Raw genomic sequence first — 19,860 nt, 5'->3', positions numbered from 1 at the left:
TGCTAAAGCTGAAACTCCAGTACTTTGGCCACCTCATGCGAAGAGTTGACTCATTGGAAAAGACTCTGATGCTGGGAGGGATTGGGGGCAGGAGAAGAAGGGGACGACAGAGGATGAGATGGCTGGATGGCATCACTGACTCGATGGACGTGAGTCTCAGTGAACTCCAGGAGTTGGTGATGAACAGGGAGGCCTGGCGTGCTGCAATTTATGGGGTCGCAAAGAGTCAGACACGACTGAGCGACTGAACTGAACTGAACTGATAATTTACATGGCAGATATGATGTGTTGCCATCTGCTGGGGATCAAGGGTATCATGCGCTGTCTCAAGCAGCTGCTCTTGAAACCAACCACAAAATAATCCTTTCTGTATTGGATAGTTCTTATCTAAAAAAAAGCATTTTCCTGGCAAAGCCCCCTTACCTGCCCACTTGCATCTCTCACAAGTATCCTGGATTCCTTCTGCACTGAGACATAAAAATACCTGAGTCTCATGAAGTCCAGACACAAGATACTGACACCCAATCCAGGTAGAAAAAGTTAATGATTAACAATGGTAGGCTGCCCACAAGCATGTAGACCCCAGACCATTTGGACCTGAGGGTTGATGATGCTGATTCCTACTTACCACACCACCAATGCTCCAGATCCAGAAGAACTCAAGCCCATCACTCCATTGATCCTTATCACCTACCCCTGAGCATTAGCCCTATCTATAAGACCTCTCCCTATTCCCTAAGGAGTGGGGCACAGTTCATGAGGTACTAGCCTGCTGTATTCCCTCTTTGCCCGGAAAAGGAATAAAGCCACTCTTTTCTTCTCCTCCATAAGTAAATGTTCCCTTCCCGGGATAACTTTGGGTTCTAACAATGCTTACTGCTTGGGGTTTGGCAGGGAAGGAGTGACAGTTTAAAACTAAAATTCAGAGTTATCTAGACACAGTATTTCCACATTACCCACCCCCCACCACCCCCAGCAATCAGGCTGAAGGATTTTAGGGACTGTCTTAGAATTTCTGGAGGAAGAATGAACAGCAAGTGCAAATATCCTGAGGCATGAAATGTTTGGCCTCTTTAACCAACAGCAGAAGCTCAGTACCTAAGATGGTGGAAGTGAATTGGGGAGGATGGAAACCAGCAGGAAATAAAATTAGAGAAGTAACAGTGTCAGAGTATATGGGGGTTATCTGGGCAACTATAAGAATATCAGGTTTAACTCTGAGTGCAGTGGGGAACCCCTGAAGGGCTTTGAGCTACAAGAGGAGCATTATCTGATATATATTTTTAAAAGATGTGTGGGGCTTCCCAGGTGGTGTGAGTAGTAAAGAACCCACCCGCCAATGCAGGAGACACAACAGACGAGAGTTTGATCCCTGGGTAGGGAACATCCCCTGGAGGAGGGCATGGCAACCCACTCCAGTATTCTTGCCTGGAGAATCCCGTGGAGAGAGGAGCCTGGAGGTCTACAGTCCATGGGTCGCAAAGAACTGGACACAACTGAAGCGACTGAGCACACACGTCTTTTGTGTGATTCCTAGGAAGCAAAAATAGAATTGGGGAGGACAATTTTAAAAGTTAAGGCAGGAACTTCCCTGGTGGTCCCGTGGCTAAGACTCCCACTCCCAATGCAGGGAGCCCAAGTTTGATCCCTGGTCAGGGAAACTAGATCCCAAAATGCTGCAATGAAAATCAAAGATCCTGAATGCTGTAACTAAGAACCGGAGCAGCCAAATATATAAATTATTTTTTTAAAAAGTTAAGTCAATAATCCTGATGACAGATGGAAATGTCTGAACAAGCATGTCAGGGGAGAATAGGAGTGGGACACCATTTGCAAAAAGTATGTGCGTGATTGCATGTACTCCCCCTTCACCAATATCACATCTATACTGACATTTCGCCTGCCTCTTTGGAGCAGTTTCTCAGAGCTATCTGAGGAGCTGTCTCCCAGGCTGTAGTCCTCATTTTGCTCCAAATAAATTTAACTCACAAGTCGTACTCTGTGCTTTTTTTTTTTTTTAAGCCAGCACTCTATCTCCTTCTATCTGAGACCTCAAGCATGCCCCTGTACCCTTTAGGATCTGTGACTAATGAACCTGTTTTTTCAAGTTCCCTGATGATCGTTGATAAAGTGCTTCTTGGAAGTGTCAACAAAAAAAATTAATTAGTGGCCAATCCAAGAACGAAATATAGAATTTTATTCTAGCCAACCTGAGGGTTATCCATATAACCTGGGAGACAGTCTTTTGGAAAGCCCTGAGGACTTTTCATTGGTTAGAGATCAAAGCACAGTTATACACTTTTTTTTCCAGGAAAAAAAAAAATCAAAGTGAACTGCTGAGAGTTTACAAAGTACAGATTGCATATATAGGGCAAGTAATGGGTCACTGTGGTTTTAACAGGGTTGTGAAAGGAATATTTCCTCTCAAGGAGTTACCTTGCTGGCACCAGGAGAAATTTGCTCTTTATATTTGGGCAGGTATTCCTGTGTCTTCTAAGGAGGTCTGATTTATGTATAATACAGATGCACATTGCACACAAAGGGGAGGAGGTAGTGGCCCAAATGGGCAAAGAGAGAATCCTATGTTTACATTTTTTCTCATCCTGCCTTAAAATAAGTTTATTTCATCACAGTCATAATAAGAAACCATAAAGGCCAGTCCAGCCACATAGTGTTGGCTCACGTTGGGGGAATGTCCACGGGGGCTCATCCCAATGAGTCTGGGACCAGGTGAGTGTCCCAGGCACTCTATCAGTATGCTGTTGTTCAGTGGCTAAGTCATGTCAGACTCTCTGCGGCCCAAGGACTGCAGCATACTAGGCACCAGGCTTGCTCAAACTCTTGTCCATTGAGTCAGTGATGCTATTCAACCATCTCATCCTCTGTGGCCTCCTTCTCCTCCTGCCTTCAGTCTTTCCCAGCATCAGGGTCTTTTCCAATGAGTCAGCTCTTCAAATCAGATGGCCAAAGTATTGGAGCTTCAGTTTCAGCATCAGTCCTTCCAATGAATATCCAGGGTTGATTTCCTTTAGGGTTGACTGGTAAGACCTCTTTGCTGTTCATGGGACTCTCAAGAGTCTTCTCCAGCACCACAATTCAAAAGCATCAGTTCTTCATCACTCAGCCTTCTTTATGGTCCAACTTTCACATCAAAACAGGTATGCTTCTAAGTTAGTCTGAGTTAGGGAAGAGACTCCATTTCTCCAGCTTCCTAGGTCCAAGTAAGGGAAATTTCAGCTGAAGTGACAGTCATGATTCTTTTCTGCGCATGAAACACAAACTTTATCTGACTAGTGGATTTGGAAGAAGGAGCTGAGTTTGAATGGTTCATGCCCTTTCTCTCTGGTTTTGGAGTCAGCTGGACCCCAGAAAGAAGGTGTTGCCCTAAAGGTCCGGGAGCGAGTGACGGAATGAAAACAACACGAAATCTGGTGCAATGGATCAGGGGGCCTGCAACCTCTATTGGACTGAGGTGCAGAGTCCACTCTGAGTCCAGCTTTCATTCCTGATTGCAGACTACAAAACTTGCTTTGCTGTATCTTTCCCAAGACACTACATTGACATAGTCCAGATCTCCTTGTTTTTACCCCAGGCCGTTCCCTTCTGGAATAGTCTCGGGAACAATCAGCAAGTGTGTAGGCAGTGTTCATACCTAACACCGACCTGGTATTCCAAGGTCCATGCTTTCATGATCCCAGTCATACTCCCTTCTGGGTCTGGCCTTGGGGTCTGTAACAAGGCTATTATTCTAAGAAAAACATGATGAAAAAAATGTTTTTCATCATTGTTGACATATCATCAACACAGTTTCTTGATATATGCTGTTTTGCCAGGTGCTATTTCTATGAAATTTCTCAAGGCTATGAAAGTACATTAGTAGAAATTCCCACTTCAAGAGGGTATTTTGGTCAGGTTGGGACCATGTAGTTGATATCCAGAGGAGACTTGTGGTTGACTAGCTGTGCCACGCCTGAGTAGGTTGGGCACATTAAGGGGTGAAATATCAGAAAACCCACCAAGTTGCCTAATGAAGCCATGTGTTCCAGTCCTGCCTTTATGGGCCACGAGGCTGATGTTTTCATTGCTAGTTCCTGTGACTGGCCTTGACCTCAGAAGTGAAACGAAGAGATCCCAATGATTGTTTTTTGTCCAAAGTCACAATAATAGAAAGCCAACTGAAAACTGTCACTTGCCCTCTGATTCTATAAGAATGAAGTCACTAGCCGGAATTCCCTGGTGGTCTAGTGGTTAGGACTTGGTGCTTTTAGTGCGGGAGCCCTGGTTTGTTCCCTGGTTGAGGAAGATCCTACAAGCTGCATTGTGTTGCAAAAAAAAAAAAAGAATAAAATCCCCTGCCACTGCAGTGACTTCAACACACCGTGGAAGGAGTTCAGGATAGCGATCAGGAATGAGGCACTCTGTGCACAGAGAAAAACTGGCAGAACAGGTCTTCCAAGGGTTAGATTTTTCAGGAGATTCTCCAAGTCTAATTTCTTGCATCTTCTCAAATTTAGAAAAGCACTAAAATTACTAAGAGAGACATCTGCTCCTTAAGACTAACAGAAACCTTCTATCAAAATGTGTGCTTGACTGCACCTATCCCCCTTCACTAAAGTCATAAAGCTACTCACCTCCTACCCTATTTGAGAGCAATTCCTCAGAGCTGTCTGAGAGACTGTCTCCTGAGCTATAATCCACATCTGGTCCCAAATAAAAATTAAATCACAACTCTTACATCGTGCTTTTTTCCTTAGTCAACAAGACAACATTTTAGAAGATGATAAGCCAAACTTCTTACAATGATTCCCTGTGGGGTCTAGGATTAGAAATAGATTCACTTTCTGTAATGTTAATATTATTTACAAGGGACTTCCCTGGCAGTCTAGTGGTTAAGACTGCAATGGTTAAGACTTCCCTGCAGGGTCCACAGGTTCAATCCCTGGTCTGGGAGCTAAGATCCCACATCCTGTGGGGTGGCAAAAAAAAAAATTATTTACAACATCAGGACAATTTCTTTTTAACCAAAAATTATATGTTTTCAAGGCTTGTATGTGTATATATGTGCTCAGTCTCTCAAGTGTCTACAACTCTTTGCAATCTTATGGACTATAGCCTGCCAGGCTCCTCTGTCCATGGAATTTTCCAGGCAAGAATACTGGAACAAGTTACCATTTCCTATTATAGCAGAGCTTCTGGACCCGGGGATTGAACCTGAGTCTCTTATGTCTCCTGCATTGATAGTGCCCTGTGCCAACTGGGAAACCCTGTCTTCAAGGCTTTTATTTTTTTTAATATTTACTTATGTACTTGGCTTCTCTTGGTCTTAGTTTTGGCATGCAGGATCTTTAGTTGTGGCATGTGAAATCTAGTTCTTTGACCAGGAATTGAACCCAGGTCCCCTGCATTTGGAAACATGGAATCTTAGCCACTAGACAACCAGGGAAGTCCCACAAGGCTTATTTTATACTTTATTTTTTAATTGAAATACAGCTGATTTACAGTGTTGTGTTAATTCCCACTCAAAAATTCTATGTTTAAACACAAATAACCATCCATAGGTGAATGGATAACAAATTACTGTCTCTAGTCATATGATGGAATACTACTCAGGAAGAAATGTTTTTTACTTATTTTTTTTCTGTTTATTTGTTTTTTTTAAGGGGCAATTTGTTTGTTCATGTTTGGGGGTCTGGTGGGGGGTTTTTTGTTTGTTTTTGCCACATTGCACTGCTTCCTGGATCTTATTTCTCCCACCAGGGATCGAAGCTGGGTTCCCTGTCGTGGAAGCGAGGATTCCTAATCACCTGGTCACCCGGGAATTACTTTGAACAAATTTTTGATCCTTGAAACGAAAGGATCTTGATAAATCTCAAAATTTTTTATGCTGGGTAAAAGGAACAAGACCTCTCCGCCCAAATACACACACACACAAACACACCATATGATTCTATTTCCACAAAATTCTTGGAAAAGCAAAATAATTTCTAGTGAGAGAAAAGAGATCAGTGGTTGCCTAGAGCCTGCGCTCTGCAACAAGAGAAGCCAGACCAGTGAGAAGCCCAGGCACCACAACTAGAAAGTACCTTCTGCTGCTGCTGCTGCTGCTAAGTCACTTCAGTCGTGTCTGACTCTGTGCGACCCCATGGACAGCAGGCCACCAGGCCCCGCCGTCCCTGGGATTCTCCAGGCAAGAACACTGGAGTGGGTTGCCATTTCCTCCTCCAATGCGTGAAAGTGAAAAGTGAAAGTGAAGTCGCTCAGTCGTGTCCAACTCTTAGCGACCTCATGGACTGCAGCGTACCAGGCTCCTCTGTCCATGGGATTTTCCAGGCAAGAGTACTGGAGTGGGGTGCCATTGCCTTCTCCTACCTTCTGCTAGCCACAACTAAAGAATGCCTGCATGCAGCAACCAAGACCCAGCACAGCCAAAAATAAACAAATGAATAAATAAAATTTTTAAAATAAATAAATAAAGACAGTTGTTGGAGGATGGAGGGAATGAAAAGTGACCATTGAAATGAGAAGCCATCTTGAGACTGAAAAACAAGGCAAGCAGCTTCATATAGTCAATGGATCGATTTATTAGAGGGTAACTTGCTCATGGGTTTCCCAGGTGGTGCTAGCAGTAAAGAACCTGTCTGCTAGTGCAAGAGACATAAGAGATGCAGGTTCAATCCCTAGGTCGGGACGATCCCCTGGAAGAGGGCAGGGCAACCCACTCCAGTATTTATGCCTGGAAAAATCCCATGGACAGAGGAGCCTGGCAGGTTCTGGTTCATAGGGTCTCAAAGAGTCAGACACGACTGAAGCAACTTAACACACTCACAACATGCTCACAGGGTAGGATCAGGTGTATGACCACTGAGAAGAATTCATGGCCTCACTCCTCACCCCTGAGGGACCTTTGGACAATTTATAGTTAATCTAGGGTCTGGGGGAAGGTGCTGGGAAACAGAATGTACATTACTAAGTCAAGATTTATAAATGAGTAACTAGTCCCATGGGCACTGGGAATACATCAGCAGTGAAAGTTTTCATCACTGTTTGGGGACTATCAGAGCATAGAGGCCAACCAATCCTAATGACTGTTAAACAATATCTCTTAACTACAAAGCCCTTGATGACAGAGAGGTGGTTTACTGTACAGTACCTTTCTGCATGGGGTCAGCAGAAGGACAGGAGGAACTATAAGGGCCCAAGATGGCGTCAATTATGCTAACAGCCATACTACCAATGTCTCCACATCTGTCACCTTACTATACATGATTCAATAAGCTCCAGGTACATTTTGTTTTATTTTATTTGTATTTTTTAGTGGAGGTGTGAAGTAGAAAAGAGTAGCTTTATTGCTTTGCCAGGCAAAGGGGGCCACAGAGGGCTAATGCCCTTAAAACTGTGTGTCCCAATGTGGAAGGGGTAGTGAGGCTGAATGAGGCATTTTTATAGTAATGCTTCAAAGAGGAAGGCACGATCAGCTCATGGACATTCTTCTGATTGGTTGGTGGTGAGGTAACTGGGAGTCAACATCATCAACTTTCTGGTTCCAACCGTTCTGGGGTCTCTGTCCTTATGGAGAGCACACAGTTACTTTCTCCCACCTGGTGGGGGTTTCATTACAGTAAGTCCCCTACAGAGGAACCTTCAAGTTGAGAACTTTTGAAGATTCAAACATACATCTGGTTCTGGCCAAAAACCAGAACCTATGCCACCAATATCATGCGTTAATGAAACCGCAGCTTTTCCTCCATCTCCTATTGCTCACGATCCTTCAGCTCTAACCTTTTCCCACCTCCTCTCCCTCCTCAGTCAGTAACTCTCCTTGCCTGTTCACTTCTTGCCAGCCCCTGTTTGCCAGCCACTGTACTGTACTCCTGAATTTTCAATACATTTTCTTAAATTGAAGAGAGTAGGGAAAACCACTAGACCATTCAGGTATGATCTCAATCAAATCCCTTACGATTATATAGTGGAAGTGAGAAATAGATTCAAGGGAGTAGATCTGAGTGCCTGAAGAACTATGGATGGAGGTTTGTGACATTTTACAGGAGGCCATGATCAAGACCATCCCCAAGAAAAAGAAATGCAAAAAGGCAAAATGGTTGCCTGAGGAGGCCTTACAAATAGCTGAGGAAAGAAGAGAAGCAAAAGGCCAAGGAGAAAAGAAAAGACATACCCATTTGAATGGAGAGGTCCAAAGAATAGCAAGGAAAGCTAAGCCTTCCTCAGTGAACAATGCAAAGAAATAGAGGAAAACAATAGAATGGGAAAGACTAGAGGTCTCTTCAAGAAAATAAGAGATACAAAGGGAACATATCATGCAAAGATGGGCTCAATAAAGGACAGAAATGGTAGGGACCTAACAGAAGCAGAAGATATTAAGAAGAGGTGGCAAGAATACACAGAAGAACCGTGCAAAAAAGATCTTCATGACCCAGATAACCATGATGGTGTGACCACTCACCTAGAGCCAGGAATGCAAAGTCAAGTGAGCCTTAGGAAGCATCACTACAAACAAAGCTAGTGGAGGTGATGGAATTTCAGTTGAGCTATTTCAAATCCTAAAAGATGATGCTCTGAAAGTGCTGCACTCAATATGCCAAGAAATTTGGAAAACTCAGCAGTGACCACAGAACTGGAAAAGGTCAGTTTTCATTCCAATCCCAAAGAAGGGCAATGCCAAAGAATGTTCAAACTACAGCACAATTGCAGTCATCTCACATGCTAGCAAAGTAATGCTCAAAATTCTCCAAGTGAGGCTTAAATAGTACATGATCCGTGAACTTCCAGATGTTCAAGCTGGATTTAGAAAAGGCAGAGGAACCAGAGATCAAATTGTCAACATCTGTTGGATCATAGAAAAAGCAAAAGAATTCCAGAAAAACATCTACTTCTGCTTTATTGATTACACCAAAGCCTTTGACTGTGTAGATCACAGCAAACTGTGGAAAATTCTTCAAGACCACCTCACCTGCCTCCTGAGAAATCTGTACTCAGTTCAAGAGGCAACAGTTAGAACTGGACGTGAAACAACGGACTGGTTCCAAATTGGGAAAGGAGTACATTAAGGCTGTATATTGTCACCCTGCTTATTTAACTTATATGCAGAGTACATTATGCAAAATGCTGGGCTGGATGAAGCACAAGCTGGAATCAAGATTGCAGGGAGAAATATCAATAACCTCAGATATGCAGATGACACTACCCTCATGGCAGAAAGAGCCTCTATGAAGAGCCTTTTGATGAAAGTGAAAGAGGAGACTGAAAAAGCTCGCTTAAAACTCAACATTTGGAAAGCTAAGATCATGGCATCCAGTCCCATCACTTCATGGCAAATAGGTGGTGAAACAGTGGCTGACTTTATTTTCTTGGGCTCCAAAATCACTGCAGAAGGTGACTGCAGTCATGAAATTAAAAGACGCTTGTTCCTTGAAAGAAAAGCTATGACCAACCTAGACAGCATATAAATAGCAGAGACATTACTTTGCCAACAAAGGTCTGTCTACTCAAGCCTATGGTTTTTCCAGTCATAATGTATGGATGTGAGAGCTAAGAAAACTTAGCTCCAAAGAATTGATGCTTTTGAACTGTGGTGTTGAAGAAGACTCTTGAGAGTCCCTTGGACTGCAAGGAGATCCAACCAGTCTATCCTAAAGGAAATCAGTCCTGAATATGCATTGGAAGAACTGATGCTGCAGCTGCAGCTGAAGCTCTAATACTTTGGCCACCTGATATGAAGAACTGACTCATTGGAAAAGACCCTGAGGCTGGGAAAGATTGAAGGCAGAAGGAGAAGGGGACAACAGAGAATGAGATGGTTGGATGGCATCACCAACTCGAAGGACATGAGTTTGAGCAAGTTCCAGGAGATGGTGAAGGACAGTGAAGCCTGGTGTGCTGCAGTCCATGGGGTTGCAAAGAGTTGGACATGATTGAGTGACTGAACTGAACTGAACTGGACCTTCAAGGTACTGTACTATAAGATTTAAAACGTTTTCCATATTTCTGTGTTTGTTTTTATGCATTATTTGTGTGAAAATTATTATCAACCTGTTACAGTATAGTACTATACAGTGATTGTGTTACTTGAATACACAGGCTAACAAATTGGACTTATGAACATACTCTTAGAACAAAACTCATTCATATGTAGGGACTTGCAGTAACTAAAAAACAGCTCAAAGATAATGTTATTGCTTGAGGGGAGAACCAGGACTCCTGCCCCAAGGCTTCACCATGGTCCAGGTACATTTTATTTATATATTTTTGGTTGTGCTGGGTCTTTGTTGCTGCACTCGGACTTTCTCTAGCTGTGATGACTGGGGGCTACTCTGTTGCGGTTCATGGGCTTCTCATTGTCATGGCTTCTCTTGCTCTGGAGCACAGGATCGAGGCATGCAGGCCTCAGTAGTTGCAGGACGCAGGCTCAGTAGTGGTGGTGCACAGGTGTGGTTGCTCCATGGCAAGAGGAATCCTCCCGGACCAGGGATCAAACCTGTGTCCCCTGCATGGCAGGTGGATTCTTATCCACTGTGCCACCCAGGAAGTCCCAGATACATTTTAAAACAGAGGACAGCCTTAAGCCCCCAGCTCCTTATCTAGGAAAAGGCATTGGTTAAGGATGAGAAGATCCCAAGTGGGGAGGAGCTCTGTCTGATGTCCCACAACTCCACCAACCTTCAGAGCTAAACTCGAGGAAGGCACCGCTAAGATAGAATGAGTCCTCCACCAGGTGAGCCTGGGGAAAAAACACCTCTAACTAGCGGTGTGCTGCAGCCAGTTCATGCCAGTGTAGGGGAGCTGATTGCTAAATTGTCATGAATTTCTTGAGCCAAGTTGTTAAACTGTTGGTAGCTTGAAACCAGCCATGGTAGAGAGTTTTACACCACAAAAATCTGCACATGCTACAGGCATTACGAATGAGGACTCCCCCCACCACCACCTGCTAACACCAGCCATTAAACATTTCTGTGTACACCACTGCCTCTAACTCCATATTTGTTGCTCCATTCCCACTGGAAAGGCAGGAAAAGAGCTGTTCCAGGTTGAATATCAGTAGGAAACGGCAACACACTCCAGTATTCTTGCCTGGGAAATCTCTCGAACAGAGGAGCCTGGCAGGCTCCAGTTCATGTGGTTGCAGAGTCAGACACAACTTAGTGATTAAACAACAACACTCCATCTCCAGGGAGACCAGCAGAGGCCAGGACAGGGCTTCTGTCAATCTCTCCATCACACCCCCTCTCCCAACAGTATATACCAGATCTCCAAACACCCTCTACCAAGGTGACAGAGCCCTTGGTCATTTCCCTTCCTGAGATGTCCCCAGGGTCCATGCCCCAGCCTGGATCAACCTGGTCCCCTAGATGCCTCGGGCAGGAGCTGCTAGATTTGGTCCCAGTGTGGGACAAGTAGACCCCTAACTATGGCCACATCAGGGGAGCAGTCACACCCTGGTCTTCATGTGGTCAGATGGGAAGGAATTTCCATTGGCTGCCCCAGTGGGAAAAGAATGAAACATCTGGGTCCTCTCTGATAGGTGAACTTGGAAAAAAGAACCAAGGGTACCCAGCTCAGCCTCCTTTCCTCTCTCCTGGCTCTGCCCACCACAGAGCAGACACACTGAACTGGCAGGCAGGTGGTGAGCCTGCAAAGCCACACATACCCTCCTACCCAGCTCCGATCAGGAGTAACACTCATGGATAAACAACACAGTCCTAGGGACTTCACTTGGTCCAGTGGTTAGGACTCCATCCTTCCACTGCTGGGGACACAGGTTTGATCCCTGGTCAGAGAACTAAGATCTCACAAGCTGTGAGGTGTGGCCAGAAAAGACAAAACAAAAAACCCAACAAGGTCCTATTGGATAGCACAGGGAACTATATTCAGTGTGTACTAAGCCGCTTCAGTCATATTCGATTATGTGACCCTATGGACTGTAGCCCACCAGCCTCCTCTGTCCATGGGATTCTCCAGGCAAGAATACTGGAGTGAGTTGCCATGCCCTCCTCCACAGGATCTTCCCGACCCAGGGATCAAACCCATGTCTCTTATGTCTCCTGCATTGGCAGGTAGATTCTTTACCACTGAGCTGCCTGGGAAGTCCACTATATTCAATATTCTGGGATAAACCATCATGGAAAAACATATAAAAAAGAATACATAGGGATTCCCCTGGTGGTCCAGTGGTTAAGACACCCTGCTTCTGAGTTAAAGCTTAGGGCCCTTTAAAGAGGAGTCCAATATTCTTGCTCATGCTTTCCTTAAGCCTTGTGCAACAATGTATCTTGCCTGAGAACTGGCCTTTCTTTAGGTCTGGAACTAATGGCTGCTCAGTGTCTTACTCATGGAAATGCTTTTCTTAGACTCTATGAATAATTATAATTGTAACAAATCTTGCCTGGGAAACTGTTTCCCAAGACTTGTAGCCCTGATGACACAGCAACAGTATGTCTCCAGAGACATTGACCAGGATCATTCCCCCTGGCTTATCTTGTGCCAAAGTTATGACATGATGTATGCCTTGGGAAAGGGTATGGTGGAACTTTTACAAACCTTGAGGTATTATTTTTATTTAACTAGCTAGCAGAAGAGTATATAATGCCCTGCCGAAACTAGCAAGCCAGGTATTCTCCTGCCCCCTTCTGATGTCTATGTCAGAAGCTTTCTCTGTCACTTTCACTTCAAATAAAAATCTACACAAAGCTCTGAGTGACTGAAACTGTCTTTGGTCTGGAGTTAAATCTTCTCCTTTGGGGACCACAAACCCGGCAACACCATTCACTGTAGGCTTCCTTCACTGCCACTGCAGGGGGCACAGGTTTGATCCCTGGTTGGGAAACTAAGATCACACATGCTGTGTTGCAAAAAAAAAAATAGGATATGCATACATATATGTATAAGTGAGTCATGAGTCACTTTGCTGTATGGCAGAAATGAACACAGCATCGTAAATCAACACTACTTCAAAAAACACACACACACACACCTCATTTCAAGGGTAGGCACTTAGGATCGCTGTCTGCCACCTGCATCTTTGAAGTGGTTCAGACTCAAAAACAGGAAAACGAGTTGCTCCTTACGGAACCCCTGAAACCAAAGCCACCTGTGAGGCCCTTCCAACGTCTCCTCATCCTGTCTGATTTCACTAATGTTCACTTGGCCCCTGGGACCTTCTTCCCATCCTCAGAAAATGCCAAGTTCATTATTTCCATCTTAGGTCTTTGCTTTTTCTGTCTTTCCTAGTGCTCCCCAGGGCTGCTTCCTCATTGTCTCCCAGGCTTCCCCTCAGAGAAGCCCACCTGCCCACCCAACCAAACACACGTGTGTCCATCACATGGCCCTAGTTTATTGGCTCAGAGTCTCTAAAACTATTCCATGCGTATGTTAACCTGTTGATCACCCTGCCTTCTTCCTTGTGTGTGTTTCATTCATTGCTGTGGTCCCAGTGCCTAGAACAGTCCCTGTAAAATAGCTTGAGACACATTTGTTGAATAAATAAACCAAACACTTAAAAAAAAAAAAAAAAAGATTGTCTTTAATAGCAAAATTACACTATGGAAAATTGGGAAAATCCAGAATACAAAATACAGAAAGGACAGCTTCGGATCTTTAACATTTTGATCATCAAAGCATGAATTGTATCTGCCCTCCTTTCCATGTCTCCTGTGTGCATGTAGGCCTGTCAGTGTTATCAGTGGTGTGTCTGCGTGTCAATGACATGTTAGTGTGCAGTGTGCATGCATAGATAGGCTTCCTAAGCTTCCTAGGCTTTCTAGGCTTCCTAAGGGGTCTCGGCCCCTCAGGTCTCCCTAAGTCCTAATCTGCCCTTCTGCATCATCCTGTTCCTGAGAACAGCTCTTCATGGAGGGCCATTGGTGGGCCCTGGGGTGGTAAACATTAAGGCTCGGTAACGTAACCATGAGGTAGCTGAGGTCTTCTTCATCTCCAGATGTGAGGATAGGGCCTCCAAGGGGCTGGCTCATGTCACAGAGGCCATACAGCTGGTATACCATGATTCCAATGACCTGAAGACACCAAGGCCTGGGTTCTCTCTACCTGGCCTTCAGGCCTCTCCAACCTGATTACTTGCCTACTGGCAAGGTGCTGCTCAGAGGGTCCAGATCTCATTAATGAAAGCTAAGAGGGGGATCCCTGGGTCAGGGGAGGGGGGGTGCAGTCACATCCACCAGTCCATGGACTCTTTGGGCAAGGCCCTGACAATGACCATACAGTGCGGTAGCCCCTTAGACAGGATCCTCTCTGCCTCCTGACCCTCCCAGCCCAGCCCCTGCAGCTCAAGGACCCTGAGCTTGGGCATGGTGAGGCAGGAGGCGAGGATCTCCTGTGGGGAAGGCATTTCCGGGGTGACAAGTGGCCCCCAGCAGGCACAGACTCTCCAGGGCTGGCATGCCCTCCAGGACAGACAGGCCAGGGGCCGAGAGGCCCCGAACGGTCAGCCGGATCTTCCGCACATCTCGGAGGTGGCGGCTGATGGCCAGGAGGGTGCTGTCGGCCGAGAGGGTACAGCCCAGCACCTCCAGCCTCTGCAGGTAGTTCAGCTCCTGCAGGCCCATATCCAGCCCCGTCTCAGTCACTCGGTAGGTGCCACCCAGCACCAGCGAGCGCAGGGCGCGGAAACGTGTGAGGCCCTGCAGGTGCTCGTCGCGGAAGGCGGGGACGCGGTCCAGCACAATGCACTCGAGCAGGGGCAGCACCGTGGGGTCCTGCTCTTTATGGAGCCAGGCCATGGAGATCTCACAGCTGTGCAGCTCCAGGGTCCTCAGGGTGCAGGGCAGGCTGGTGATGGGCACCATGCTCAGGTTGGCCACATGCAGGCAGAGGCGCTTGAGGTTGGGGCACTTCTGACCCAGGGCCCTCATCAGGGCAGGGGACAGCTGGGGAGCCTGGGAGCCTGAGAACAGGTAGCCGCCCATCCGTAGGGAATGGAGCCTGGATGCCATGTACCGGCGGAGGAGGTGCCACATGACTTTGGGCCGCATCTGTAAGAGCCAGAGGTGGGAGGGTGTCTGGACCAGAGATACGGGGCATCTTCCAGGGACCCCACCCACCTGGAGACAGACAAGCCCCAGGTAGGGTTCTGAGGCTTCCTGGGAATTCTGTCCTTCCCTCACCAGCCTTACTCAACCAGACACCTTTCCAGAAGTAACAGGATGGTTTAACCCCATCATTTTGACCTCTAAGTTTGAACAAAAGCAATGGTGGATAAGAGACCATCATAACATATCTGTCTCTACCAGGACAGTGAGTCTCATTACCTTCTGGAATAAGTAAGAAAGTGAAACAACAACAACAAAAAGCCTGTTTCTAAACCTTTCAATTCCTTGCACAATGAAAATCACTGTGATCTGTATATATACCCTAGGAAAATTTTACTGCTAATTTATGAAATAATACTATTGATTCCAGGTTTAATAAAACTTTATACCTTTTAAGATTTTAAAAAAAGTGAATCCACCCAGCAATATTTTTATCTCTTTTTCTTTTTTTGGCCATCCCATGTGGTATGTGGGATATTAGTTCACCAACCAGGGATCAAACCCTCGCCTCCTGCAGTGGAAGCCTGGAGTCTTAACCACTGAACCACCAAGGAAGTGCCTATCCCATTCTTAATGACCACCTCTTCATAGAAATGAGCAACACAAAATAAAAACTGAAAAAGGTTAAAACTGCCCAGGGTAAATTAGATGTAAACAAACAAACAAACAAAAAATCATAGCTTAGTAATAGTGAAAGCTGCAAAATTTAACCCTGGGAAGTTAGACTTGTAAAAAACAAACTATAAATAACTAGTATTTCATGTATTTTATCATATGTACAGTTTACCTTTAAAAAAAAAAAAGCAGAAAAAAGAAACTGCATACCATAGAATTTGTTGACTTTTTTTTTTGGTAAATATGACTTTTTTATTAGCAAAATCCATGACCAGGCAAGACGATATTCTGCTGTCTCTCAGCTGTTCCTTTTCTGTTGGGTTCTTGGTATCCCTAATCCTTTTATTCCTAAATTCATGTTTTTCACACTTTCATTGAAATATAGTTGATTTACAGTGTGTTACAATGTATTAGTTTTGGTGCAGAGCGAAGTGATTCAGTGATTGCTATTTTGGTGTTCAGCTATATATATATGTAAAAGAGTTAATCACTCAGTCATGTCTGACTCTTTGTGACTCCATGGACTGTCACCCACCGGGCTCCTCTATCCATGGAGTTCTCTAGGCAAGAATACTAGAGCGGGTAGTCATTCCCTTCTCCAGGAGACCTTTCTGACCCAGGGATCAAACCCAGGTCTTCTGAATTTCAGGCAGCTTCTTTACCACCTGAGCCACCAGAGAAGCCCATATGTGTATATATATGGATGAATATATATATATATGGCTGGATCTATATATATATATTTTATATTCTATTCCATTTTAGGTTATTATAAGATATTGAGTATTGCTCCAACTGTGCTATACAGTAGGTCTTTGTTGGTTACCTATTTTATATATAGTAGTATGTATAGTTTAATCTCAAACTCCTAATTTATCCCTCCCCCCCTGTTAACTACTCTTGATAGAGAAATCAAATCTTCCTGATCAAATTCAGACCTGCAAATTTGGGCTGAGGAAAGGGATTCACTAGAAACACTGGCCACTAAAAGGTAACTCACAAGAGTGGAAGCCACTGTTGGCAAAATATCAAATGGCCACAAAGCCAGAAGTTGAAGCATTTTTACTTGTAAAAAGACAAATGAGAAAATCCTTTAAGTTTCATGATATCAAACACTAGCCAGGATGTGGAAAAGCAGTTCTTGGGTCCTGCTGGTGGGACTTGGTCTGGCTACTTTGAAATGCAATCTGATTTTTACTGAAATTTAAAATATGGACCCCCACTGGCACCTGTTTTGTTTTTTCAAATACAGGAACATCTACTGCCTTTCTGGGAAAGAACAAGGTGACCTGGGTGACAGAAGCAGGGAGAGACCTTACCTTCCAATGTTTATAATTTTGTATATTTTCAATCCTGTGCATTTATCTCTGAGCGCTCCCCCCCACACTTATGTTTTTTTAAACGAATTCTTTAGTTGGTTTAAATGAACACACTGCCTAACCTAGTAATACCTGTTTTGTGGAATTTACCTTACAGAAACGTTGGTTTCTGACATCATGGTTTTAACAGCAAAAATGTCCAGTGATAACAGCCATGTAGATAGCAACTAAGAACAAAGAGGATTCAGAGATTCAAACGTGGGTAACTCCTCAAGACATGCAGGAAGGAGTGGCAAAATGATACCTTCAGGGTTAAAGAAAAAAGAAACAATACTATGTACTTTTGTTGTTTAGCTGCTAAGTCATGTCTGACTCTTTTGTGACCCCATGGACTGTAGCCCAACAGGCTCCTCAGTCCAAGGGATTCTCCAGGCAAGAATGCTGGAGTGGGTTGCCATTTCCTTCTCCAGGGGATCTTCCTGACCCAGTGATTGAACTGGCGTCTCTTACGTGTCCTGCAACGGCAGGCAGATTCTTTACCACTAGCCCCACCTGGGAAGACTATTATATATATATTATAATTTATATGGGTACAATTCTTTCAACCATAATGGTTAACTTGTATTGAGTAACTACTGTTTGCCAGATGCAGTGCTGAGCATTGAACTAGAAGGCTCACACAGTACCTGGTTGCAAGGCAGGTCTCCGTCCCCACCCCACCCCGCTACTGGAAAAATGCATTGGCCGAATCTTGCTGCAAGAGTACAACTATGATTCAACACAGCCTGACCCCAAAGGCCAATCCTGCTCTTGTAACCACTGCCCTTTCCTTCCCTATAAAGCCCCAAGGCTCCAAAAGCATAGAAAATGCTACAGAAGGAAATTCCACACATAATAGTGGTTATTCTGGGGAAGGGTAGAGATACCAGGGGATGACTGTCAAAGGCTCTTGCTTCATTTGTGACAATATTTCAATTTTTTTTGGTTTTGTTTTAATTTAGATATAATTAACATATAACACTTATTAGTTTCAGGCATACAACATAATGATTCAATTTATATGTATTATGACATGATCATCACAATAAGTCTAGTTAATATCCATCACCATACATAGTTATACTACTTCCACATTTTTGTAAGAATTATTCATGATGTGTGATTTTAAAAAGTTAAACCTCAAAAAGAGAAATGTAAAACAAATGTCCTAGTTAATCTCTGTTATGGGTACTAAAGTGTTTTAGAAGTGGACTCATCTGCAACTGATTTTGAAGCATACTTAAAAAATCAAATGGGAAAACAAAATAAACAAACATTTGGAAAATAAAAGCTTGACGGAAAGAGGGATGGATGGATGAAGAGATGATAAAACAAATGTATTAAGTATTAGTGGTGGGCAACTCTGTGTTCTCTGTACTGTTCTTTTAACTATTATATACGTTTGAAAGTTTTCATAATAAAATAGTCTGGTGGCTTGGAGGTAAAGAATCCGCCTGTCAATGCAATGGGTCGGGAAGATCCCCCAGAGGAGGAAATGGCAACCCACTCCAGTATTCTCGCCTGGGAAATCCCATGGACAGAGGAGCCTGGTGGGCTATAGTCCATGGGGTTGCAAAAAGTTGGACACGACTGAGTGACCAACACCAACCTAACACTAACAGGTGATTCATATGCACAATAAAGTTTGAGACACGGTCTTATAAAGCTGTTTGTGATAGTAGAAAGTTGGAAATAATCTAATCATCTGTCAACAGGAAAATAGAGAAACAAACTGTGGTATATTCATTTAACAGCAATTAAAAGGAATGAATTAGATTTACAAGTACTAATTAGAGTAAATCTCAAAAGTGATGTGTGAATAAAGTTGCTAATGGGTGGATATATTAATATAAGTAAAATAGCATTTAATTATCTAAAGAGTAGTTTTATCTCCATTTTAGAAACACATTAACAATACTGTATATTGCTTATAAGCACATACATAGGCAGTAAATAAAAACATGAAGGGATACAAATCCACTTTATAGTCACGGTTATCTCTGAGGAGGGTTTCAAAAGTGCAAGAAACATATGTGCAAATGTTGTATGCATATGTTCGTATAGAAACATTTGTATGTGTATTTCACAAGATCTGCAGTGAATAAAGCCAAAGGTTTAAAAAGATTAAATCTAGGTGGTGAGTACATAGTTTCAGATATATATCCTCTATACATTTCTATATCTATTTGAAATAGTTCATAATAAAAAGAAAAATGCAAAGGGCCAACTCATTGGAAAAGACCCGATGCTGGGAAAGATTGAAGGCAAAAGGAGAAGGGGGCAGCAGAGGATGAGATGGTTAGAGAGGATCACTAAGTCAATGGACATAAATTTGAGCGACTCCGGGAAATCAGTGAAGGACAGGGGAGCCTGGTGTGCTGTAGTTCATAGGGTTGCAAAGAGTCGGGCAACTTAGCGACTGAACAACAACAAAGAAAAATAAATAAAGCACAAGTGGGAGAAAGTTGAAATGATTTGGTTGACTACTCAGGAGATTAATTCTAGAACTAAGTCGACTATAGAAAATTTCTCCATGAAAACTCATCAATAAGCTCTTTTCCTGCAAGACCTTGGTTACACCCATTCTGGAGATGGGGAAGCTGAGGCCTGGAGGTCACTGCAGAGCAAGTAAGGGACACGGGCGGGACGCACCCGGGAGAGCCTCGCTCGAAACACAGGGTTGGAGGCGTGGTCTTCGAAGTCTGACCAACCCGACCTCGGCCCAGGCCTGCCCGGCCAGACCCGCATACCGTGTAGAGCGTCAGGTCGACGTGTCGCCACAGCCACCGGTCGTCCACCAGCTTCTTCCAGTGGTGACAGACCCTGGGGGA

General features: G+C 44.1%; 1 protein-coding gene across 1 annotated transcript in view; it reads right to left on the bottom strand.

Annotated features, from left to right (window-relative positions):
• Window positions 1–13,510: 13,510 nt before the first annotated feature.
• FBXL12 (F-box and leucine-rich repeat protein 12) overlaps window positions 13,511–19,860 on the bottom strand; it is a 7,064-nt gene continuing 714 nt past the window's right edge. The window contains 3 exon segments of the mRNA XM_010828396.1: window positions 13,511–14,377; window positions 14,379–14,999; window positions 19,780–19,852. Coding sequence (XP_010826698.1) covers window positions 14,177–14,377; window positions 14,379–14,999; window positions 19,780–19,852 — 895 coding nt within the window. The 3' untranslated portion in view covers window positions 13,511–14,176.

Source organism: Bison bison, unplaced genomic scaffold (genome assembly GCF_000754665.1).
Source record: "Bison bison bison isolate TAMUID 2011002044 unplaced genomic scaffold, Bison_UMD1.0 scf7180017864492, whole genome shotgun sequence".
In the NCBI taxonomy this organism is placed as follows: Eukaryota; Metazoa; Chordata; class Mammalia; order Artiodactyla; family Bovidae; genus Bison; species Bison bison.
The sequence above is the reverse complement of the archived record's forward strand: the minus strand, read 5'-3'. Positions and strand labels throughout refer to the sequence as shown.